The sequence below is a fragment of the Triticum urartu genome, chromosome 6A, assembly GCF_056163025.1.
Source record: "Triticum urartu cultivar PI428250 chromosome 6A, HENAU_Tu73, whole genome shotgun sequence".
Classification (NCBI taxonomy): domain Eukaryota; kingdom Viridiplantae; phylum Streptophyta; class Magnoliopsida; order Poales; family Poaceae; genus Triticum; species Triticum urartu.
The window spans coordinates 18,598,129-18,623,679 of record NC_141878.1 but is presented as its reverse complement, the minus strand read 5'-3'; the positions used below and the strand labels follow the sequence as shown (position 1 = coordinate 18,623,679).

The window sequence follows — 25,551 nt, the reverse complement described above, 5'->3', positions numbered from 1 at the left end:
TATATAGAGGTAATCACAAGTAGTAGCATCTCCCATACAGAAAACATCAATTGGAATATTACACGTTCGAAATATTAAACATGACCGAGACTTGGTATACAACGAGACCCCCTCACGGAAAAGATTAGCGCTGCATTTAGGTCTGTTTCATTTTTGGAAGCAAAGAAAGCTCATGTAATTTTAATCATGCCCGTAACCACTCTGTCATGACCTCCCTTGCATCCAGGAGCACTGTAACTGTATGCACGTATGCTAAACCAGTCCACTGGCGCGGTTGTAAACAGAGCAATTAACGAAAGGATACACCGAACAAATGTCATAGATTTTTGCGGCGCATCGTTGAATGTCTGTCTCATCAGCTAGCTTGATGGTCATTGTCTTAAGCCTTGGTGCCCATCTCAATGCCATTGTCACGAGATCTATCTCATGGTCCCCTGCTTTGAAGTTGTTGATTTCCACTTCTTCAAGATGAGTCAAGGAGATACTTTGGCTCCTCCAGTTCTTGGGCTCGTCACAAGGACAATTTTCAAGACATTTTGCCTGAAACATGTAAAACATTACATTGTATTTTGAACAAATTACTTATGAGTAAAATATATAAGCAGCATGGAGAATTACCCAACACCTGTCCCATAGGAAAACCTTAAGCCTTTGTGTAGCAGCCTGGATGTGATGCATCATAAGGAGTTGCCGGAGAAGTCCTCCTAAAACATGCCCCGTTGCGTTGAGATGTAGCTCCAACAAAGTAAAGTTGGCAACCGGAAGTTTCTCCATCTCCGGCGCAAAGTCCATTGCTGCACCCAAACAATTCTACAAAACAACATAATTATTGAGCTTCAGTTGCTTAAGTAGCGGTGTCATGATTTGGATGCCTTGACATTTGACTCCTCCATAGACACTAAGATCAAGCTCCTCCAACGACTCCGAGTTGATTGTAACATCACGCACGGACCTATCTGGCATCACCTTGAGCACGCGTAGGCGCGGGCAGAGGGTGACCATGCATTGTGACAAGGTTTACGATGCTGCAGCCCTCAAGGCATAACCTATCGAGAGCTGAGAACTCTCTGGCCGGTACCTGTGTAAAACGGAAGCTATACGACTTCATCTCGATTGACGTGGCGCAATGGAAGCAGGGCAGGTCGACATTAATGCTTTATCGAAAAAGGGTTCCCCGCTTTGTATTCCAAAGCAACCAACACCGATACAAGGTTCGCTGGAACGAACAACACAACAAGCCCAAGAGAAAAAGAAGAAGAAACAAATGCCAACAACGGCAGCTTGACAAAGCGCGGATGACCCGCCACCGCTACGCCCTCCAGAAACAAACCACCACAACCCGAGGCTCCGAACCGCCGCATACCAAGCAGCACCTCCAAGAGGGAATGCGACACCGACGACGCTGCTGCCCGGACATGTCCTAGAGTTTTCCCCGGCACACGAAGGGAGGTGGGGGATGGATATCACCGACACCCTCCAGGAAGGAACGGTGGCACCCGCAGGTGTCACCGCATCGGAGCCCAAGAACCGGCAGGGATTTCTCCCGCACTCCATCCCCACCGCCCAACGGACCGGAGCCGACCAGCCAGACCGCCGCCCACCACCATGCGTCATCGCGGTTGCGCCGCCTCACTGTGGACACCAACACGAGGCCAAGAGGACCGGAGAGAAGCGCCCCGCGGATGGAGAAGCAACACCGAAGCCGAACATGAGGGAACCACCTCCACCGCCATCGTGCAGGAGGCTAGAACCTCTGGCACCGTCGCCGTAGCCGCCCGGACGCGGCAACAGGGCATGCCAGGCCACCCCTGGCCCGGCCAGGCCCGATACGGGCCCGCTAAGCCCTGCTGCCACGCTGCAGCAAGCCGGCGATGGCGCCGCCAGCACCCTGCCGCTCTTCGCCTCTGCCCCGCCTCCTGGAGGACGCGCCGCATCCGCACCCCACCGCCAGCCTGCCCGGGCCCAGATGGGGCCCGAAGGGCCCAGATCTAGGCCGAGCGGGCGCCGCCAGACCGCGCCGCCGCGCTACCCCGCTGCCAACGGCGACGCCATCGCCCAGCCATCCGCCCGCGCAGCGCCAGGACCCGCCGCCGCCTAGGGACACCCCTCAGCCCGCTTCGTCCCGCGCCAGAGGAGAGCCGAGAGGGGAATTGTGAGGGGGCCGCCGCCGCTAGCGTCGCCCGGGTCAGGCCCGACGACGAGCGCCGCAGACGGTGGCGGGGAGGGAAGGAGGGGGGAGAGGGCTTGAGAAGAGGGACACGGCACGGCCGGTCACCCGCGGAGGCGACGCGGTCGCGAGAGCCCGCGGGGGAAGGACACTCACATTAATGCTTTTGAAAGAGTCGTGGGTACTAGCGAAGACAAGTTCATGCGGAGAGAGCCTCGCCGCGCCGCGGAGAAGGGAGGCAACACGAATGCCATCAACCCCATACCTCCAAGTATTAAGTCTGTCGCATTCCATGCCAAGAAGGGACACCGTGAGGCCGAGCGGCATGGCGGCCTCGAGCGCGGTGAGCGCGGCTTCGAGCAAGCCGGCCTCGACCTTATGGAAGGTGACCCTGAGCAGGCGCAACCGCGGGCAGCGGTCGAGGAAGGCGCCGATGTCGATGATGTTGCCGGAGAGAGACAGCCTCTCGAGCGCAGGGAGCTTGCCGCCCGCCTGCGGCGGCTTGACATAGAGGAAACCAGTGTCCAACTCAATGGAGGTGGCTCGGCGAAAGCAAGGCATGACGATGCTGACGGGAGGGCCTGGCTTGAACACGGTTCCCCGCGGAAGTATGAGGACCAGCTCCTCGGGTGAGAGCCGCTCAGCGGCCCGCAACAGCGTCTTGGCGTGGGCGTCGTCGAGCTTGCGCGACGCCTCACTCCTCGTGAGACGGACGTCGAGAAGGGACATGGATGTACGGCGAGGGACACAGCCGAGCGCCGCTTTGACCACGCCGGCCGGGATGTCGTGGAAGGTGAGACCGGGGAGGCAGGCCCAGAGGCCGCGCCACTGGCTCGAGAGGACGCCGGTGCGCGCGGCGGCGCGGGTGCAGCGCAGGCACAAGAGGATCTGGAGCAGCATGTCATCGGGGAGCGGGCTGATGAGGTCATCTCCGCCCGGACCACGCGGCGGCGGCGAGCGCCCGAGGCGACGTCTCGATCGGAAATCCATCTGAAAACCCTTCGAAGGCATATGCCTTCATCATATCCAGCTTTACCGTTCTATGCGGTAAAGCTGGATATGATGAAGGCATATGATAGAGTGGAATGGATTTTTCTTGAACAGATGTTAGCTAAGTATGGCTTTGCCGCGGAGTGGATTGCAATGATCATGAGATGTGTGACGTCGGCAACGTTTACAGTAAAGTTGAACGGAGGTTTGTCCAGGAGATTTGTACCTTCACGAGGCCTGAGGCAAGGGGATCCCCTCTCCCCTTATCTCTTTCTTTTCTGCGTGGAAGGTTTTTCAGCTTTGCTATAAAAAAGGCCCAATAGAAAGGAAACCTGAAGGGTGTGGCATTTGGGAGCACTGGCCCCCAAGTGACTCACCTCCTTTTTGCTGATGATAGTATTGTGTTCTTGGAGGGTACAAGGCAGAATATGGAGGCACTAAAGATCATTTTACAGAGATATGAGGAGGCTTCGGGGCAGCGGGTAAACCTCCAGAAGTCGGCGATTTTCTTTGGAAAAGGTTGTGAGGAGGAGACAAAGACTGAGCTAAAGCAATACATTGGGATAGAGGAGGAGACTCTAAATGAGAAATACCTTGGCTTACCAACACTGGTTGGGAGGTCAAAAGATGGTACCTTTAAATATGTGACGGAGTGCTCAAAGGGCAAGGTTAGTGGATGGAAGGGACAGGGCCTGTCCATGAAGGCAAGAGAGGTTCTGATAAAATCGGGCCTCCAAGCAACACCTACGTTCACCATGAGTTGCTTTCACCTCACAAAGAAGATGTGCCGGAATCTTACCTCGATCTCTTCGAAATTCTGGTGGGGTGCAATGGAAGATGAACGGAAGGTGCATTAGATTGCGTGGGAGAAAATGTGCGATGCTAAAAAGGAGGGTGGGATGGGCTTCCGTGATCCGGAGGCATTCAACCAAGCCCACCTGGCCAAACAAGCTTGGAGAATTCTTCAAGTTCCTGGATCTCTTTGCGCCCGCGTACTGAAGGCTTGTTATTTTCAGGACGACTCTATACTTTCGGCCACTTGTCCATCGGCAGGCTCATTCACGTTCCGTGGTATTCTTCATGGCAGAGATCTTCTGAGGGATGGATTGGTGTGGCGTATAGGTGACGGATCAAGGGTCAACATCCACCATGATAATTGGATCCCGTGAGCTGGAAGTATGAGGCTGCTCGGCCAAAACTTTGCATGGGGTATAACGAAGGTGAGAGATCTCCTTCTCCCCAACGGGGTGGACTGGGATGAGGAAAGGGTGGATACATTGTTTGCACCAGATGATGCGCGGGATATTAAGAAGATAGCTGTGGGCGGACCGAGCTGCCAGGACAGGTTAGCGTGGAATTTCACTAAGAATGGTACGTTTACAGTGAGGTCAACTTATCACCTGAGAATGTCCATGAACAAGTTGAGATCCGGATGGCCGGAACCCTCGACGTCTACAAGTAAACACAAAGGTTTTATGGCACTTTGGGATACCTCGGCCCCGGGGAAGGCCAAAGTTCATGTATGGAGACTGCTGAGGAATGGTCTGGCTGTGGGCTCTGAACTATACAGAAGAAGAATCAAACCAGGAGTGTTTTGTGTGGCGTGCGGAAGGGAAGAGACTATACTGCATCGATTCTGGACGTGCCCACACTCCTCACTTTTTTGGCAGCTGTTGCGCTCGGAAACGGGAGCTATGGTGGCAAACCCACCAGAGATGATTAGTTCCCAGAGTGAGCTGTCGAACTGGCTACTAGGATGGTTCGCAGGTGCTGCTGAGGACGAGAAGGAGCTGTTCATCCATGCTGTGTACGGGTTATGGCTGGCAAGGAACGAAGCTAGAGACGGTAAAAGAATTGCCGAGCCACATGCAATAATGGCGTCAGTGCTCAGCCATGCAAAGGAATGGCAAGATGTACATGTTGCAGCGCCCAGATCTCCAAAAGTCATCGTTCAGCAGAGCTGGGAACCTCCGGAGGCGGGTTGGGTGAAGATTAATGCGGACGGAGCCACGGCAAGAGACGGAGGAAAAGGAGGAGGGGGGGTTGTGCTTAGGGATCAGAATGGAGCTTATATAGTGGGAGCATGCTATTTCTTCCCCCAGGTGGCCGATTCGGAAGCATCAGAAGTTCTAGCAGCCAAAAAGGCATTGGATTTGGCTAGAGAGTGCAACGTCAGGAAAGTACATCTGGAGTTGGACTGTCAGATGGCTGTGAAAATGATCAATACAACTGACAGACATCTGAGCGGTGTTGGGCCTTGGATCTGGGATGTGAAAGAAAGGATAAACACGTTTGAAGAAGTGAAGGTTACTTGGGATCGACGCTCGGCGAATAAGGTGGCACATAAACTAGCACGGGTAGGTGTAGGAGATGAAATAAGTAATGTTTGGCGCATGGTGCCTCCGGACTCTATTTTGGATGTAATTGAGGATGAAATTCCGAACCTTAATAACTAAATAAAGTGGTGTGGTGCCCTTCAAAAAAAAAGGCAGGCAACTCGCTCCGTCGCGTCAAGAGAATCACAACTCATCGGTCGTGCGTGCGGCCCCGCCCAATTTCCAAAGCCGGACAATGACCATCTCGGATATCCTCCTTTTGTTTTTCTTTCGTGTTTGCACGTTTCAACTTTCGTTTTGTTCTTTGGATTTCTTTTGCGAGGATAATAGAGTTTTATTCTACGTGAATAGGGTTACAATCGAAGAGGCACAAGTTCCTTCACACATGGTGAACCTCTACCTAGCCATACAGTAGTACTCACTAACAGAAAAACTTGCGTTGCCGACGGCCCCCGTCTAACACCACTTTTCTTTTTTTAGTGATTTCGTTCAGGAGGAATGGACGGGAATGAATCCTCCTACTGAGGCGGAGGCACTTACTCTTCTCCGTCATGGAAACCCTGGACATAAAAGTTTTGTTGCTTGGTTCATGAAGAAAGTAATTTTTCACACTCCCCTATTAAATACCTAATTCAACATTTATTAGTTAACCTAACTAATGCACGCAGCAATTTCAATTATACTTGTAGAGAAAAGATCCGAACATATCTATGGATGACGAATTGAGATGGGTTTCCATGGGTTTTGACCCTGCCGTCATGACATGTAAAAAGTATGATGTGAATGGGTATCGCTTCCATACATAGGAGCAACAGAACAGCCGGCCCGATCCCAAAACTATAAATACAGGAGTGTACACCCCCAGTCAAAATTCAGTAGATTACTACGGAAGGGTGCAAAATATATATGAGATTAAATTCCGCAAGGGGCGCGAGACCCTAAGTCTGCCTGTGTTCAAATGCCGTTGGTTCGATCCGCGGGAGGGGGTAAAACATACACCTTCCATTGGTTTGGTCGAAGTTAAACCATCAACCGTCTATGTCGGAGCCGATCTCTTCATTTCGGCTACACAAGCTACACAAGTATATTACCTGCCTTACCCATGCCAAAAAGAGTACCTAAAGGGTTGGGAAGTTGTGTTCAAGGTGTCGCCACATGGTAAGCTACCGTACCCGAATGAAGACGATTACTACAACATTAACCCCATGACATACGAGGGAGTGTTCTATCAAGAACAACCTGATGATGATGATGTGGTTAGAAACGATGACGCTAGACTATTGGGTGATGATGATGTGGATCCAAACGACGACGATGCACAGAATGATGGTGAGACCATTGTCAATGAAAATGACATACTTATGCTAGAAAAGTTAAACGAAGACGCTGACGACAAGGAAGAGCCTTCACCTCCGTTAGACAACGAAGATGATATGACTGATAGTGATGATGAGACCGACCGAGAAAGAGGTTACAACAGTGATGATTCGTATGGGTTCTAGCAGATGTACGTTTCAAGTCTTTTTTTTGCATATGCATTTTTATTAATGTTTTATTATTCCTTATTATTATGCCTTTTCCTTCATTTTATTAATTTACTAATTGCTTATTCTTTTTTCAATGCAGGTTCGTGGAACATGGGCAAGGGGAAGGCCGACGGCGTGGGTTTCCTACGCAAGGTCGTCGGCCTGCCTAGTCGGAGTGATCGAGCACGTAATCCTCCCCCCGGCTACTTGACGATGACTCCTCACAGGGAGGTCGAGGGATAGGTGCCCCTAGAGGAGGAGGGGGCGGGGGGAGAGCCTCTAGAGGGCGAGGTGGTGGGGGGAGAGCCACTACAGGGGGTCGCGGCCAGAAAGAGCGCACCCTCACCGACTTAGGGGTGTTGTCTTTGAGGACCTCCTCTAGTGAGGTACCCTCTGGGGAGGAGGAGGAGGAGGCAGGCGAGGAGGAGGAGGTTGGGGAGGGGGAGGCAGGCGAGGAGGAGGGTGGTGGCGGGGATGATTGTGGTGGCGGGGATGATGGTGGTGGCTGGGAGGGGGTTGGTAACAAGGGGTGGCTGCGTGGTAACGCAGAGCTACCAAAGCAGATTCTTGCTACTGAGGAGCAGAAATGGCTCATTGAGCCCACGGGGAAAGAGTAAGTGGCACTTTATAATAATTTCATTATTTTGCTTGTCACATGTTCATTCCGGTTGTTATTTATTTTGCTTGTCACATGCTAATTGTTCATTCTTTTGCAGCAACTGGATATATTCTAAAGGGGTCCGTATTCCCAACGGCCTCATCACCGTCTTGCTGAAGTTACACTGGCCGGGGTTGTATTACCCGGATACAGTGAGGCACCCGGACCATCGGGTTTTGGCCACGAGCTGGGACCACTGGGAAGAGGCCCTCCACGCGCACCATGCACTACACCACAACACCAATGAAATGGCATGTAATCTGCCAGGAAAAACCACTTAAGGGGGCAGATAAACTGCCGGGAGAGCAATTCTCCCGGCAGATAGAACTGCCACGAGAACGGCTGCCGGGAATTAGTTCTCCCGGTAGATAAACTTCTCCCGACAGTTTAACTGCCCCCACACATTTATTTGCCGGCAGTTTATTTTCTCCTGGCAGATTGACCATGGCATATAAACTACAGTTACCGGCAATGTAACGGCCGGCACAAGCTTGTTTACCCGGCAGTTAATATGCCATCACGTTGATTTCACTAGCATAAGCAAATTGATTTGGGCCACAAATCGCTAATTTAATATGCATTCATTTTGTGCAGGCAATCAAAACAAATGACACAATTTCATAATTCACATATGGGCCTCATAGTAAAACTTACCTTCATTCAATAAAATTAACGACCAAATACATAGGTTTCTAGAAACGCCCATATATAAGGGTGTTGTGCAACAAAAGGAAAATTACATATGTTTTGGATGTGACACATGGCCAAAATGAGCATATAGTGGCTTCTATGCTAAACTAGCAACACAAATTAGCTTTCCCCACGGCTGTAATGTTCCCAACAACGCGAGGCCCTAATCATTCAAAATGCTTATAGTTTATTGCTTTAACTTCCGCTAGCCTCTCGCTCTTGTGCTTCAGCATTGTCTCCTCTTCCTTTTTCCATTCTATTTCCTGAAAAGAGAAATTTTTGGCACATTAGAATTTACACGTCAGATGTAAGTAGATTGCCGTTTGTTTTATTTCTCATTGTTTCCTTTTGTTTTTCTTCTGACACATCATCTAAATGTTCCAAATAAAATATGGTCAGGTTCATAGTTTTACATGTTGAAGGGGGCAAACTAATACGAAGTCATGACAGCATGGCAAAACTTGGAACCCAAATTTGGCCATATTCAATTTTATTTTATTTTAAATGCTTCACAAGCATGAATGGTAGATGCGCACGTGTGTACAGAATGTCACCCCCGTTTGTCAAACCATCTTTTTAGACTCAGACTAGAACAAAAATAATAAATGAGTAAATAAGTTCAGGTTGGATATATGACTTACCAAGTGTACTCTCTGCCTCCATTCAAACTTCTCCTCCTAACATGTTGTAGCCTTTGCTCAGCTGATAATTACTTGCCCTGACATAATACATGGAACATATAAGAATCCATGCTTCATGTTATTCTTAAGAAACAGTAACTTATTGAGTAAAAACTAGATTGAAGACCCCAACCTTATAAAAGCAGCATGTAATAACAATTAAACTCTAGAAGAGTACTCCACTTTCAGTCTGTCTTAGCAGCAAAATGAAAGGAGACATAAATAAGTTCTCTAGCTAGTTATTTTTCTTCCATGTAACAGTATATGTGCATGATGACAGTTGAACTAGATGATCTCACGTCGATCGACCAATGGGAATAAACAGCACAACACAAAAATCTTTTTACCCAAAGCTTTCTTGTAAAACTCCTACAGTGTTTTACTGATTTAGTATTCAGTAGTAGCATCCACTTGTTTAGCACCAAAAGATTATTGAACTCCCTATACTGATAAGACTTAATAAAGCATGTGTGCAGTCATTTAGAAGTATCCACCGCGGCACTGCCATAGTGCATAGATCATTTAGAAGTTTTCACTGGCCGAGAGCATATCTACAATCCTTTACGTACAATATAAATTGAAACTGCAAACATTCCCTGGTGCTTCCTATCAAGATGTCTGAAGATGAAAACGATAATATGTTCTGAAGAACTGTTCTTACTCGATTACATGGAGAAATATTTAAGTAGTGACTACCCTGAGTTCAAGCATTACAAAATACTACTCCCTCCGTTCCTAAATATAGGTCTTTCTAGTGATTTCAACAAGTGACTACATACGGAGCAAAATGAGTGAATCTACACTCTAAAATATGTCTATATACATCCGTATGTGGTAGTCCATTTGAAACCACTAAAAATACTTATATTTAGGAACAGAGGGAGTAGATGTTTCCTTTCGCACAAACAACACATGTCCAAGCATAATGTGTATATAAGTATGAAAGATAGATCACAGTAGCTGACAACACAGGCAAGCAACATAGATAACCATTGTTTCATATGCACGCTCAAAAGAATCAAGTAAGCAAAAGTAGTTTGATTTTCACATTTCAAGTTTTGATGTGATAACTCAAGAAAATTTAGTCCTGAGCCATGACACTAAGACGTTGAACTTCACAAATTTGCGCAAAATACTACAATGTTGAGATCATGGAATGATTAATTTCCCCATGACCACAAAAGCAGTAACTCATAACCAAATATATATCTAACACAACACACATACATTAGTCATGTTGGTCTGTAGAAGTTTTTTTTTCCAGGAGATACTCCTAATAGTGCAAATAGCAATTAAAACGCTAAATCGACAAATTTACTGTAATAACTGATAAGGATGATCCTTGAAGGATGTAAGTGTGACCACCAGAAGAAAATCAAATCACGTACAAGTTTTCGGAGTTGTGCAATTTAGGGAATCACCTTCTCAAGCACAGGATCAAGCGATAGAACACAAGTGATATCAAGATCTTGTAGAAGCTTCTCAAAATATATAATTTCTTGTGACAATATAGTTACTGCAATGCTTGCGAAGTTGAAAAGTATACAGAAACTATTATCTATTAGATGGCATGAAAGTTTAAGCATAATTTTTGGTACCTATGTGAACTTGTTCTTTATATAATATATGGGTATATCACATTCAGACAACAACTTTCACAGAACATAAATAATAAACTTCATATCAGAGAACTAACACTTTTGCAAGCTCAAATCTTTAAACTCTAGAAGCAGTACTCCACTTTCAGTCTATATTTGTAGCAAACAGAGAAGAGACAGAAAGAGATTCTCTATCTGAAGTATATGTGCATGATGACGAGTGAACTAAATGATCTCACATCAATCGATCAACGGAGATAAACAAGGGTACTTGTTCATTCCAACTACATGTTCATTAGTCAAAGTTCGTTTTCTTTTAACATCAAGAATTAGCACAAAGAGCACTTAATCATAGTAAATGGAAGAATAGCCATTGGCACCAAGAATTAGAGTTGTGAAGAGCATCTTCATTGGTACATTCAAGCACAAGTTTGAGAGAGAAAAATGTTACCTCAGTATTGAACTCCTATGAAACAATTAGCTAGATGGTAAATCATGGCAGAAAAGTAGGTACTTTTGTAGAGAAATTTTTAATATCAAATCCACACTCATGTCTATAAATTTATCTCTTTCAGATGGAGGCACCAAAAACTTTATAGAGCGCTACATTTCCCTACTACTATAGTAAACAATTTTTTGAATTTGGATTAGCAGTCCGCGCAGACTCGAGAGCAAATACAAGTCATTGATTTGTTCCATAAAATGAATATCCACCGTTCATCAGTACCTTGCCCAAGAGATCTAATGGTTGACATTTCTTAGATTCGCTATGTACGGGCAGGCGCCAAAACGACTCCAGGACCTTTCTGGAATCCTGATAGCTCCAAATGGGCCCACTGGTGAAACTATGCTATTCAAGATCTTTTGTAGCTATGATTGGGAAACAACGATGACTAGAGTAACCTTCCTTCTACTCCGTAAAAACTACTCCCTCCGTTCCTAAATATAAGTCTTTATAGACATTCCACTATGAACTATATACGGATGTATATAGATGCATTTTAGAGTGTAGATTCACTCATTTTGCTCTGTATATGATTCATAATGAAATCTCTATAAAGACTTATATTTCGGAACAGAGGGAGTAGCTTGTATAGAGCACTAATCGTTTGTATCTACCAAGTTTTGAAGCAGCAACTTGCTAATCCTTTGGACGGGATTTAATACTCAATGGCATACATACTACTCCCATCTGAAAATGAATGTTGCTCAAATAAACGGATGAGTGAGTGAAGAACACGTGCATAGCTCGTGCCTTCGACTAGTATACGCAGTCTTCAGTTGCGCAATGTCTGAACCTGAATAAATAAAGACCGATCCATGTACTAAAAAGGATGGATACAAGCAAATGAAATAGGCACATATACTTGCGTATTAAGATAACAAAATGAAATATACACTAACCTGGCTGAAACCCTTTACAAATCACGAGCACTAGGAATTCCTCAAACAAACCAACCACCGCTAGAACCAGTCTCCAATCCTTTCACTAATAGCACCTGCATCAATTTGGTAGGAAAAGGAAAAAACAACAAGGAACACGCTCAGTAGTAACTCGGTGGAAGGGGAAATCTCCCTTCATACGGACAACTGGACAACGCGCACCATGAGTTCTCATCGAGCAGAGAAGAAAAGATTAACAACCTTGGTAAGGAAGATCTCACCTGCATCGGGTTTCCACCGAGACGAATCTGAGGAAAGTATTGTACCACCATAGTAGAGATGGGACACCACGCTCGCCGTTGGCGGGGAGGAAGCCGTGGTGGGGAGTCCACCTATGCTCGTCGGCATGATGGACCGTAAAGAAGAGATGGAGGCGACCGGCATCGTCGACCAGTTCTGGTGGTGGTCTCGAAGGGAGGGAGGCGACGACGACGTCGCAGGCGTATCGAGGGAGGCGACGCCGAGATCCAAGCCCCGCCACCATAGATCCCGATGGGGTCGCACAGGTCAACCAAAGGGGTGGTGGTGGAGGGCGTGGCCAACGGCAGAGGGGGCGGCGGCGGCGGTCGAGGAGGAGGTCCGGGGAGGGTTCGATTTGGGGGGAGAACAGGTCGTGTGGTGGCTGTAAATCTTCTTCTTTTTTTTGAGCGGTGGCTGTAATTCTTTTGAGTGGAAATGTCGCACGCTCTCCCGCGGCAGCACGCATTTGGGCCAAATATTATTTTGGGCTCGTGCCACATGCAGGCCCGGCAGATAGTGGGCCGTAGTTCAGTTCTCCCGGCAGTTTTTATGACCTAAGATGTGGACATTATTACTGGCAGTGCGCATGCCCTTGCTCATTAACTTCTACCGGCAGTTTCTCTGCCGTTATGCACTTCTACCGGCAATAACAAAATCCCCGGCAGATGATTTGCCCTCATTCTTGTATTTCTCCCGGTAGTTAATTGCCCCCAATTCGGTGTTGTGGTGTAGTGATGGGACCCATGCCAATGCCGTGATCACTACTTTCTGGAAGAGTTCTCTTCAGAAGCACAAGTCCATTCTAGTTTCATGAATGATTTAACTCATGGCTTCTTCGATTCTTGTTTCATGCATGATTGTAGAAATTCTATCGAGTTCTTTCGGAGCACAGGGCCAGAGCCGACCAGATCGTGTTGTGCCAATGCAAGAAGAAGGCCCGCCAAATGCGGTACGAGGTGCGCTATGTGTCCATCTCGACATACTATCACGACGCTTTTGGTGTGAAGATGACCAAGGAAGAAGCGCGGAGGATGGGCATTACCTTGGAGAGGCCTGAGTACTTGGCAATAAGTATAAAAGATTTTTCATTCCGATGTTTGTGGTACATTTCACCGTTCCGTGTTGACATGCCATCATGCTTTCATTATGTAGGTGTGTCCAAATTGGTGTTATGGAAAAGACGAGTCCTAGGTGGCATTGGTGGATCTTTGGTGTGATGAGGCTGGAGCCTGGGCGGCTATGAGAAACAGAAACAAGGCTAACCGAGGGAAGGAGGGAGTACATGCTCAGGGAAACCGAAACCACTTTCTCCACAAGACACTTAATGTATGACTAACCCCATTAAACATTCTTCTTCTATTTACCTTCACTTTCTTATGTATGACTAACCTCTGTTTGGTGGTGCAGGAGGAGAAACTGAAGCGGCCGCTCTCACACATGGAGGCGTGGGAGATCGCCCATACGCGGAAGGACTCCAAGCCTGGCGAGCCCAAGTACTACGGAAAGAAGACTGCACAGAGGAAGAAGGTGTACTCCGATGGGTATCTGAGGTTACATCCTGACACACCTGACCCCATTGCGGTGAATCTGGGCGATAGGGTGGTGGTGGGCATGGGGCCCAAGGAGCACGGTCGGGAGGCGGTTCTTGATGCTGTGATCACTCCTACTATCTCCTACACATAGCTCCGTCGGATCGACCCGAGCCTGAGCCAGCGCACGAGCACGCCAATGACCAGTGCACAGTCACAGTCCCTCTTTCAGGAGCGACAATCTATAAGTATTTTCCCTCTTATCTTCATTGCTCACTTTATTTTTCGCATTTAGTACTTTTATGAGTTCCATCATGTCATACCGTAGGCCTACCTGGAGTACACACGCCAGGAGACCATGGCGTGGCACTAGAGCCTTCATGCATACCATGAGCAGAGGGATCGCCAGATGTAGCACGCTTTTCAAGAAATGGCGGCCGGTAGGTGTCCTCAATTGCAACCAGCACAAGGTCCTCCAGCACAACCAAGGCTACTGACCTTTGAGGAGTTTGTGGCACAGAACGCTGGCCCCTCGCCGGTTAGTTCATCCCCAATATATTCACCCAAAGCATATCATGTCTTTCAACACAGTCATATATCCCGTTAATATGTCTTTTCAACATCCAGGGAACCGGTGGATCAACCGTTGGTGGTGGTCTTCGCAGGACTCCCGAGTCACGGAGCCCGGCCACTCCGATCCACGGAGGCGGAGGCGGAGGTGGAGGCGGTCTTGGCGGTAGCGCTGCCGCTAGCAGTGATGACCTGGGCTTCGGCGGTCTTGGCGGTGACGACCTCCACGGTGCTCGACGTCCTGGCGCTTAAGCCATTCGGTTACTTGTGTGCTTATGCTTATGTTTCTTTAGATGACTTGTATGTGGTGATGATGATCCTTTAGATGACTTGTGTGTGGTGATGATGATCCTTTCGGTTACTTTTGATGGTCCTTTGTGATGATGCTTATGCATATATTGTTGTGACGGTGCCAGATGATACCTATGTGTTCTATATGTGCATTTCCATCATATGTATCTATTGCATATTTGAATTGAATTGATCTGAAAAGAAATAGAAAAAAGAAAAAAAATCAAATGCAAACTATGCCGACGGCTAGCCCGTCGGCATAGAGCTGGCGCGAGTGCCCAGTTGCTGACACGTGGCAGCTATGCCGACGGCCTAGCTGTCGGCCTAGTCACGTGCAGCTATGCCGACGGCCTAGCCATCGGCGTAGTTTCAAACTAGGCCGACAGCTAGGCTGTCGGCATAGCTGCCACGTGTCAGCAACTGGGCACTCCTCGGCAGGGCTATGCCGACGGCCTAGCCGTCGACGTAGTTTCAAACTAGGCCGACGGTCCGGCCGTCGGCATAGCCCCGCCCCAGGAGTGCCCAGATACTAACATGTGGCAGGGCTATGCCGACGGCCTAGATGTCGGCGTAATTTCAAACTAAGCCGACGGCTAGGCCGTCGGCATTACCCTGCTTCCAGGAGTAACGCCTGCTCGCCACGTGGCGCATCTTTGCCGATAGTCTATCCGTCGGCATAGTTTCAAATTAAGCCGACGGCCTGGCCGACGGCATAGATGCGCCACGTGGCGAGCAGCCGTTGGTCAGCACTTAACGGCGGCCGCCATTAGGCGGTAACGTTGCCGACGGCCAGGGCCGTCGGCCTAGATGTACGGACACCGTCGGGATAGGGCCTATGCCGACGGCCTCCCGAGCTACGCCGACGGATATATATGTTGCCGGCGGCCGTCGGCATAGGCCTGTCCCGACGGCCAATCAGGGCTATGCCGACGGCCAATAGGGTGCAATTCCGGTTGTGACTCTCAATACGACTATATAAAGCCAACCGACCTGCTACCATATTTTGCCCACGCTTAATTTTCGTGGGAATAAACTTTTGACCTACCGTAAGATGCTTCGTATGAGCCACCAAATGCCCATATGTCGACCGGGTTAAATTGTCCCCTGTCATCGCCGTCAATGCCTCCCAAGAGTCCGAAGAGTTCGATTGGACTATAATAGGATCATTGCAGTGTTGGACCGCCAATGCCATACCTTACATGATTGCATGCAATTCTGCTTCAAGTGCAAAGGTATGCAGCAAAAATGATGCTTTCATCGTGCCTCCTCAGAACCATGCCGGCCTCCATTGTTCCATCCGCCGTGGAGAATGCCCCATCCACGGATAAGGTGGCCCTGATCGCCGGTGGTGGTGGCCATGGCAAAGCCAAGGTTACCCCACTCTCATATATGACTAGACCTTCCTCCTTCATCGGCATCTTCCCCTTAATGATATCTTCTGTACTGTACCTCCTATAGATAAATCAAGTGACCTCAAATAACTTTGGAGATAATCTGCCGGGGCAGTGGGAGATGGAACATCGTCCTTCCCATGTGCTAACGTTGACTGCAATGACCATATCCTCCAAATCAACATGATGACGCGATCCCGCATATCCTCTCGAAAGTTGGCCAGTACATTCAGCAGCCAGTCTGAACCCGTATCAAACTAGAGACTCCCGATCAGGTAGCAACCAGACCTGATGCATGCATCCCAAAGTAGGCACACATGATCGCATGTGACCAGTTTTGATTGCTCTCTCTCTCTCTCTCTCTCTCTATCTCTCTCCACATAACGGTCATGTCTCTCTTTTTGAAATATATGTCTAAACTTTTTGCACATGTTTGTTGTCAACGCACCAGAGGCCACTTTCAAATCCAAAATACGCATCTTTAGAACTTGCGATTCCCAAATACACTGTCATACCGGTCTGTTAGAATAAATCCGAGGTGCTTCGTCGATCTACCGAAGACCAAGCAATCACATGAGCGCAACACTGAGATTTGGTAACGAGGTTCACCATCATGGCTACATCCCCGGGGCCTGACTACATGCGCTCCTCCCCATGACACCGCTACAATACCGCACCCCGGCCGCTCGGGCACCGGCACACGCTGTCGTTTCCCTCGCGTGCATGTGCTATTATGTTGGCATAGGTTACATTGTGTGTCTACCCCCGATATATATGAGAGGCCTAGGATACAAGTGTCCTATTTGGACAAGACTCCGTATCTTGTCTACACACCGTACGACTCCAAGTCCAACTGTAACCTAACTTTGTACAATAATATTCCACAACTCTAACACAATCTTTCTCCGGTCGGGTGTGAGTTCGAAGAACCCCTCGCGACCGCCATGTTTTGTTCCATAGTTGCTAACACATACGCACTGCTTACTGAGAATATCCCATTCTTTCCTGGGAACCATGCAATAAAATCATGTCCCCTTCTAGGAGAAGTTCAAACTTTTATAGTTTCATGAAAATCCAACTCCCAAAGTGCTCTCTCAGCCTCTGCACGTTCCAAGCTCCATGCTCATCCAAAAAAAATCCGCAGCCCAATTATATCTGCAATTCTGCTTCGGCAATTCTGCTTCGGCGTGGCAGGCCGGAGATTATGATCATACGGGTATCCATGGATGCCGCCAAATTAAGGAGCCATCTCCGACCCGCCATATAATTCCTTGTTTTAGAAGATCAAGCCCATGCACAATCCCTTTCCATATAGTGACCAGCTAGTTGGAAATACAGTGTACAACAAATTCCCATTTGGGTAATACTTTGTTGTCAGTAGTTGGGCACAAAGGCTATATCAAGGGTATCCAACATACGCCAGGCCTATTTAGCTAACAGGGCCTGGTGAAAAGCTCTCATGTCCCTAAACCCCATGTCGCCCATTGCTTTGGGTAAGTACTTCTTTTCCCAACTGGGCCAAGCCTTCTTTTTCTTCCCACTCTCTAGACCCCACCAATAATGTCTCATCATATGTGTTAAGTCATCATAAACAGAAGCTGGTAATATGTAAACACCCATGACATATGTGGGTATTGCCTGCACTACAGACTTTATCATAATTTCTTTCTTACCTGAGTATAAATACAGCTCACTCCAATCTAGAAGCCTTTTGCTGAGTCTTTGCTTGTAGTATTCTTGTTCGCTGGTTCCATGTACGTCCCCAGGCAATGCAGCATCGAGGTTCAGACATGGAATGTTATTAGTGGAATTTTGCATGCGCCTCCTTATAAAACCCTTCAATATACACGTGAAAGGATTAAAAAATGGGAACCCCTTTTAGATTTTCTTTTCTTCTTCTTTTTGTTTATTTCTGATTATCTATTTGAAAAATACACCAACGTTTTTTTAAATGAATGATCACTTCTCAAAAACATAAATATTTGATAAAAAGTATGTGATAACATTTTATAATTTACATGAACATATTTAAATGCATGAACACTTATTTTATTATGTAACCATTTTTAAAGTAGATGATAAATAATTATGCAATGGACATTTTGAAATACACAACAAATATTTATTGAATATATAATGAACAATTCTTCAATAGGCGACTGATATTTAATGAATAGATAATGGCCTAATGGGGCTTTGCAGTAAACTCGGTGAACAGCTTTTAATAAGAAATGAACATTTTATAATACATGATGTACCTTTTCTATAACATGACGGGCCGCTTTTAATATGTGACGAACATTTATCAGTACACACTATTATTTTTAAAATCACCAAGAACCTTGTAATACACACATTTTAGTACCTGATGAAACTTTTTTTAAACAATGATGAAGAACTTTTATATACGATGAACACTTTTTTAATACACGACTAACATTTCTTAAATATATGATGAACAATCTTTTAATATACAGCGTACATTAATTTAATATAGATAGAACATTTTCGGAAAATGCGACAAACAACTTTAAATGTGCGATGAACCTTTCTGAAAACATGATGATCCTTTTAATGCAGGATGGAACTTTTTTATAAAACACTACAATTTTTTAATATGTGATGAATGTTGTTTTAATACATATGATGATTTATTTTCATGTTCATGCTTTTCAAAATGTTAAGGCCATACTGTTTTAACATGTTGAGATGCATGGATACTTTTTGAAAATACACGATGGATATGCCAATGTTGAGGCCGACTATATTAAGAACTCATATGTTTCACTCGTTAAAATGAGAATGAGTGACTCATTAAAATGAGTCTGATTATGAAAGTAGGAGAATTATACTTGGTTGGCAGAGGTTTTGTAATCAGGATGGAATAGTCTATTTTGGTGCCGGGTGGAGAGGTGTCCCAAGTTACATAGAGTCTGCAGTCTTCTCGAGAGCCGTGACGTGAACATCTTTTATTGCATGGACACATTCTGCCCATATTCTATTTGAATGCTACATTTGGGACAAACCAGTTGAAAATTTCCGTTTCTTGCACCTAGACCACTGTCCCCTGCTCGTACATGTGCTCCCCTTATCCATATGGGGGAGAGACACACTGTGTGGACAGCAAACCCTCACGATAGTGTACTTTGGTGACCTCGGGGAGGTATTCTCTTTGGGCCTTGAGATTCAAGAGCAGGATAAAATTACAGATTTTCCAAAGCTAAGGCGCATCCACCTGTATTAGCTCCCCATGTTGTAGTGTATTTGTGGGCACATGATATATGCCCCTAGACTCGATACCATCAAGATCACGGGCTGCTGGTGCCTGAGGCATCTTCCTGTCATCGGACGCAACACCAAGTCATCCAAGGTGGTTGCTAGAAGGAATGGTGGGACAACCTGGAGTGAAGCGGGTTGGAGGAGAACCACCATGTGTCCCTCTACAAGCCAAGCCACTCATTGTACTACAAGGCCCATCTGCCTAGAGGCACCGTACTAAGGTGAGGTTTACATCTAGTCCCATCTCATCTATGCATATGTTCCTCAGTATGTACATTGTGTTAATAAGCTCTTTGTGTTGAACTTTGTTACCACTCTATTTTTGGCATAAAAGATCAACATAGTATGTTGGTTACTCGTCTGCACCAGTGTTGGTTTATATGTTGCAGGTAATCCATCTCTTCAGTGGATTGATCTTGAGATTCTTTCAACACAATATGCATAATCATCAAGTATGCAGTGCTACCTCCTACATAACTAAAGCTTTCCTGTTGTGTGACTGTGTTCATTACTCTCCTTGTTTCTCGCTTGATTTGTTTTTGGTGTTCTCTCTACATCTGCATTACCTTGATTGGTGACGTGACTTCTAGTTTGATTTGGTTAGGTTTCATCATCCTTGCTCAAGCTCTCGGGCAATTAAGGAACAAAGCAAAGTGTGCGGTCAACTTATGTAGACTTGCACAACGAAGGCTTCTCCCACCGTGTGTCCGCTGCTTGCCCTGCTTCATGCTTGGTTGGTTTGGGGTGTTCTCTACATATGCATCGCCTTGGTGTGGCCTCCAATTTGATCTGATTTGGTTTGATCATCTTTGCCCAGAGTTCTCGAGAAAATGAGAAATAAATCATAGAGTGGGCATTCAACTACTCAACATGCATGAGCTCATGAGCCTCATTGTTTCTGGGGAGTGTGCTGTTTGTTACATTATGAAATTATTGGCAAAAATGGTGATGGTGATGATTTGTGCGTTTGTGTGTGTGGTGGTGTTTGGTGTGGTATGATTATGAATGTTGTCAGTTGTTATGTGTTGATTGTAAGTAAGCTTGGGTGGTGTTTATTCCAATGCCAGTTTTATACACGCTCATTGTTCCACCATGTGCTGGCTACTGTCACTTGTTAGGCTCTCTGGAATGTGCTTTGTGGTTTGTATTTCCTTTGCCCAGATGTACATATACGAGGTCCATGTATGTAGTAAGCTCATCCAGCCTCCTTCAGATAGATAGCATGAGAAATGTTACCCTGTTGTGTTGGGGCATTGTGTGATAATGAAAAAAGGTAGAAAAAAGAATGCAAGAAAAAAGTGGCAGTGTCATGCTTGGAGTCTGAGTTATTGAAAGAGGACTTTTTTTAGCCATGTAAAATTTCAAAGTTGACATTAAGAGGAGAAAACTCAATAAGCTGACATTTTAGGAGGCTTATGTTCCAGCTTGAAATTCATCATGGTGCCCGTGAAACTTCTCTTAAGATTTTTATTTCACCACCAATATTCTTATTCTTCTTTATTTTTTTGAGAGAAAAATATTATTATTATTATTATTATTATTATTATTATTATTATTATTATTATTATTATTATTAGGCTGAGTACCAACTCACACCTCCAACCCACTCGACTCTCATTGAGAAAGGCCTCGACCATATATGAATGGTGTCGACCTTGTGGCCCATGCACCGTACTGGATCCTATCCACACGTAACACACTTCATAGTTACAAATACTATGTGTCGCTCATATGGGCGGATCGCCCAAAGTAGCGCTCCAGTGGGCCAGCCCACTAGTACCATTTTCTCTCTCCTGCCTAGTCGACAACTTGTTTTGTTTCTCTGTGTGTGTACCTTTTTTTTTACTTTTTTTACTTTTGACTTCTTTTTTCTTTTATTTTCTATTTCATTTTATTTTAAAAATATATTACATTTTTCAGTTTGCCCTAGTTATTTTCTGTAAATGTAATTCCTTTCTCCTTTTCTTTTTTTCACATTTCTTGTTTCCTTTTTCATTATTTTATGAATAAATTTAATTATTTAGTAAATAATAATGTCTCATCGAGTAAGTCCACGGCCCAATACCTGTTTCATTATCATTAGGTTCGTATGCCGAATCCTATTCCATGTGTAACACACTGGACAGATGCAAACTGTATATTGCTCATAGCACCCTAAGGGCCAATCGCACACAACATAGCCTAAATGGGCAAACCCATTAGGAGCCTTTTTTTTTCACCTCCTACCCAACTGACCGCCAACTTTGTTCATATTTTTTCCGCATAGTTTTCGTTCACAAGGACCTTTGAAGGCCGATATTTTTGACATTTTCTGATTGTTCTTTTATCATTCTTAATCTTCTCCTTCTGTTTTTTTTACATTTATTCCTTTTCCTTTCTTTTTTCAGTATTCTTATTACTTACTCTATCATACTTCCCTTTTAATTTTACCCTATTTGTTTATGTTTTATCATATTTCTATTTTTTAATTTTCTTCCACTTATTTTTTCCTTTTCATGTTAAAAATAATGTCTTATATGGTGGATAGAAAAATTACATACACAGTGAAGTGTTTTCAAATACATGATGCATAAATTTTAAATAACCAGCCACAAATTACTTCTAATAAGCATTTGAACATTTTATATAAATTAATATTTTTTAAATACATGTCGAGGAGTTTTCAAACAAGGACGAACATTTTATAATACATGATGAATGTTTTATAAATATCTGACAAATATTTTTTAAAACTTCGATCAATTTTTTTACATGTGCACAAACAATTTTAATTTTCCACACATAAAGAATTGATTTATCATAAAAGCATTATTCATTCAAAAAAGTAAAATGAAAATTAAATAAGAAAACGAAACAAAAAAAACAAATGTAAAAACGAGGAAATGTCTAATGCCAGCTAACTACTTTGATTTCTCGGTTAAACATTTAGAGATTGAAGCTACTAAGCCCGACCCATGTTTGGGTGTTGTGGGCGAGCACACTTCCTTTAGTCATCGAGAGCGATCCCGAATACTGTTTGCCCCTTTAACGCCAGTTATAGGCATTGTAGCAAATCAGCACACACATACCCCTCCACCTTGGGCTCGGCCCATTATATTACTTCTTTATTCTCCACAGCGCATGCATCAGATGTGAAATGAGCACTTTTCCCCATAAACATCCACTGCTAGTTTTGCGAAGCTTCTAGAAGCTTCCACCCTGGCCTTTCGCTTTTCCATCTGGGTATTTGTCTTTTACATTTTCCTTTTATTCGTTTCATAATCTTTTTTTCAAATTCGTGAATTGCTCAAATATGCAAAAAAAATATTCAAATTCAATAAATTATGGAATGCGTAAATGTTTGTAATTGAAAAACTATTTTCAAATTCTTGAGCTTTTTAAAATCCATGAAACTTTTTTAAATTCAAGAACCTTTTTCAAATTCATGATTTTTTGAAATTGTGTGAAATTATATAAAATACATTATCTTTTCCAAATTCAGGTTTTTTTAAGAATTTATGAACTTTTTCAAATTCGCGGTTTCAAATTTTGAGAACTTCTTTCAAATTCATGTAGTTTCTCTAAATCCACTAACTTTTTCAACAGCCGCAAAGTTATTGTTAGATTGTAAAATTTTAAAAAATTTATGAAGATTTTTCAGTTTTTGAGATTTTTTATTCAAATTCGCGAACTTCCCCCAAATTCATGAACTTGTTAGAATTGGTGAACTTTTTTCGTGAAGTTTTCTAGTTCGTGATATTTTTTTTCTGAGAAAATTGATGGTCGACACCATGGTTAATGTCATTTGGTTAACGGTCAGCCAGTTAATTGTAAACTAGTCATCCATTTTTTTTATCAAATGAACGAATGACATGTTCGTTGGATCGAGCATGCTGCATCGTCTTTCGGCCGGCCCGCAGAGGGGCGGGCGTGAGCTCTGATTTTGGTAACTACTGCACAAGGCGCCAAAGAGAAAGGTCTCGAGCGAGGTATATAACACTCACTCCGTATAGGGACGCCGCTCGGACCCCCAGTTGATCTATTCGGCCAGGTCACCTGGGGGGGGGGGGGTTCTTTTATTGTTAGGGGCTTTGTCTCTTTCGTTTGTTTTATTTTTCATCTGTTTGGCTTTTTCTTAACTCTGCACATTCAATTTATTCGGTTCATATGGTTTGGTTTATAGGATTTTTTTTTGGTTTGTATGGTATTGATGCTTCAGTAAATATGATATGAAGTTAAAAATACGTTTGAGTCTCGGTATATATCAAATTATTTCGATATGGTTCCAGTATATAGAATAACAACCAAAGTTACTTTTTTATACAATATGTGTATGACTTTATATAAGTATATATACATGCATGGATTAATCACTTGATGGCTTGTCGTGCATGCACCTTAGTTTCTTTATGGACTTGCTTACCATTTTTTGAAGGAAAATCACTACGTTGCAAGACAAAATGGATGTGCTTAGCTGAAAATCTGACTCTTGTTTTTTTTTGAGACAATCACCGAAGCTTTTATTAAACCGTCACTACATTTACAGGGACGAACTGAAGTTCACCAGGGTTGCCTAACCAAACATGACGGCCTACCCCCAGTTTCAAAGCATGCTTCGCTAGATTGTGAGCCTCGAAGGCAGACCATGGACATATGACAACAAAAAGCAAGGAGCTAGAAATGTGAAGGCAAGGATTGACCGGGCTGTTGCATCTCCATGTTGGCAGGATATCTTCACACAAGCTACTGTAACTCATATTACCACCCAACGATCTGATCACTTTCCACTTTTGTTGAATTATATGGGTCAAGATAATTCTGACAGGGGGCCAAGGCTTTTCAGGTATGAGTACATGTGGGAGAGGGACCCCTCCCTGGCTGATGAAATTAAAAATGCTTGGAATAATAGTGATGCTCTAGGTTTGGGTCTCGAGGGCATGTCAAAGAAACTGAAAAAGGTGCAGCAAGAGTTATATGGGTGGAGTAGGAGAACTTTCAGATCTGTCCGGTTCAGAGTCCAGAAGCTAAGGAAACGGCTGGATAAATTATGGGATTTGGTTCCCTCAAATCAGCGTGATGAGTTGATCCAGAGATGCTCAAAGGAATTAGACGAATATCTTTACAGGGAAGAGATGCTTTGGCGCCAACGTTCCCGTGTCAATACTATCAGAGAGGGAGAACAAAACACCAAATATTTCCAACGAAAAGCCACTTGGTGACAGAAGAAAAATAAGATTAACAAGCTTAAAGATGCAGAGGGGAATTGGATCCAGGAAAAGAATCAGATCGCAAAAATGGCTACAGATTTTTTCAAAAAACTGTATGAAGCTGATGATAGTATTGAACCGGATGTTTTGCTAAACCTCTTTGATGCAAAAGTAACACGGAACATAAATGAGTCTCTCTGCCGGGATTTTACTGACCTGGAGATCAGTGACGCTTTGTTTCAAATTGGTCCTCTAAAGGCCCCAGGCAGTGACGGTTTTCTGGCTAGATTCTTCCAAAGAAACTGGACTGAGCTGAAAAAAGATGTTATTGATGCGGTTAAAAGTTTCTTTGCAAATGGCATTATGCCGGAGGGCATAAATGATACAGTGGTTGTCCTCATTCCAAAAGGTAATTCCCCAGAGAAGCTTCAGGATTTCCGTCCAATAAGTCTCTGCAACGTAATCTACAAAATCATTTCAAAGTGCTTGGTAAATCGGCTTAGACCTTTCCTCCATGAGCTTATCTCTGAAACTCAAAGTGCTTTCATCCCTGGTAGAATGATTTCAGACAATGCATCAATAGCTTTTGAATGTTTTTATAAGATCCAGCAGAGCAAGAATGTGAAAGACAATCATTGTGCTTACAAACTGGACCTCACTAAGGCTTATGACCGTGTTGAGTGGAATTACCTTGAGGGTGTCTTGGTGAAATATGGATTTTGTCAGAAATGGATCTCTTGGGTCATGACATGCGTCCGTTCGGTCAGATATGCAGTCAAATTGAATGGGGAAGTGTTGGAACCATTTTATCCTTCAAGGGGGCTTCGTCAGGGAGACCCCTTAAGCCCGTACCTTTTTCTGTTTGTTGCTGAAGGTTTATCCCGCGCACTTGAAGCAGAATGCGATGCGTCGAACATTACTCCCCTGAAGGTTGCAAAAGAAGCTCCAGGAATTTCACATTTGTTGTTTGCTGATGA

At 44.7% G+C, this 25,551-nt stretch overlaps 1 protein-coding gene and 1 pseudogene across 1 annotated transcript; one reads left to right on the top strand and one right to left on the bottom strand.

Moving 5' to 3' along the window:
• Positions 1 to 252: 252 nt before the first annotated feature.
• On the bottom strand, positions 253 to 3,157 carry LOC147963296 (uncharacterized). Its single transcript, XM_087529537.1, has 4 exons — positions 2,357 to 3,157; positions 836 to 1,177; positions 619 to 805; positions 253 to 540 (listed from the first exon to the last, which is right to left on the bottom strand). Exons 2-4 carry the CDS (start codon positions 1,000 to 1,002, stop codon positions 253 to 255), a joined length of 642 nt encoding a protein of 213 aa, XP_087385663.1. The 5' UTR covers positions 1,003 to 1,177; positions 2,357 to 3,157.
• Positions 3,158 to 15,993: 12,836 nt separating this feature from the next.
• Positions 15,994 to 19,613, top strand: LOC147963295 (uncharacterized; annotated as a pseudogene).
• Positions 19,614 to 25,551: the final 5,938 nt, after the last annotated feature.

What these genes read in the sequence shown, in the direction of transcription:
- LOC147963296 (XM_087529537.1), bottom strand. Translation starts at nt 1,002, where the DNA reads ATGGTCACCCTCTGCCCGCGCCTACGCGTGCTCAAGGTGATGCCAGAT. An exon ending in CCGCTACTTAAGCAACTGAA is followed by an intron (nt 806 to 835) that starts GCTCAATAATTA and finishes TTTGTAGAATTG; the next exon opens with TTTGGGTGCAGCAATGGACT. An exon ending in TCCTATGGGACAGGTGTTGG is followed by an intron (nt 541 to 618) that starts GTAATTCTCCAT and finishes TACATGTTTCAG; the next exon opens with GCAAAATGTCTTGAAAATTG.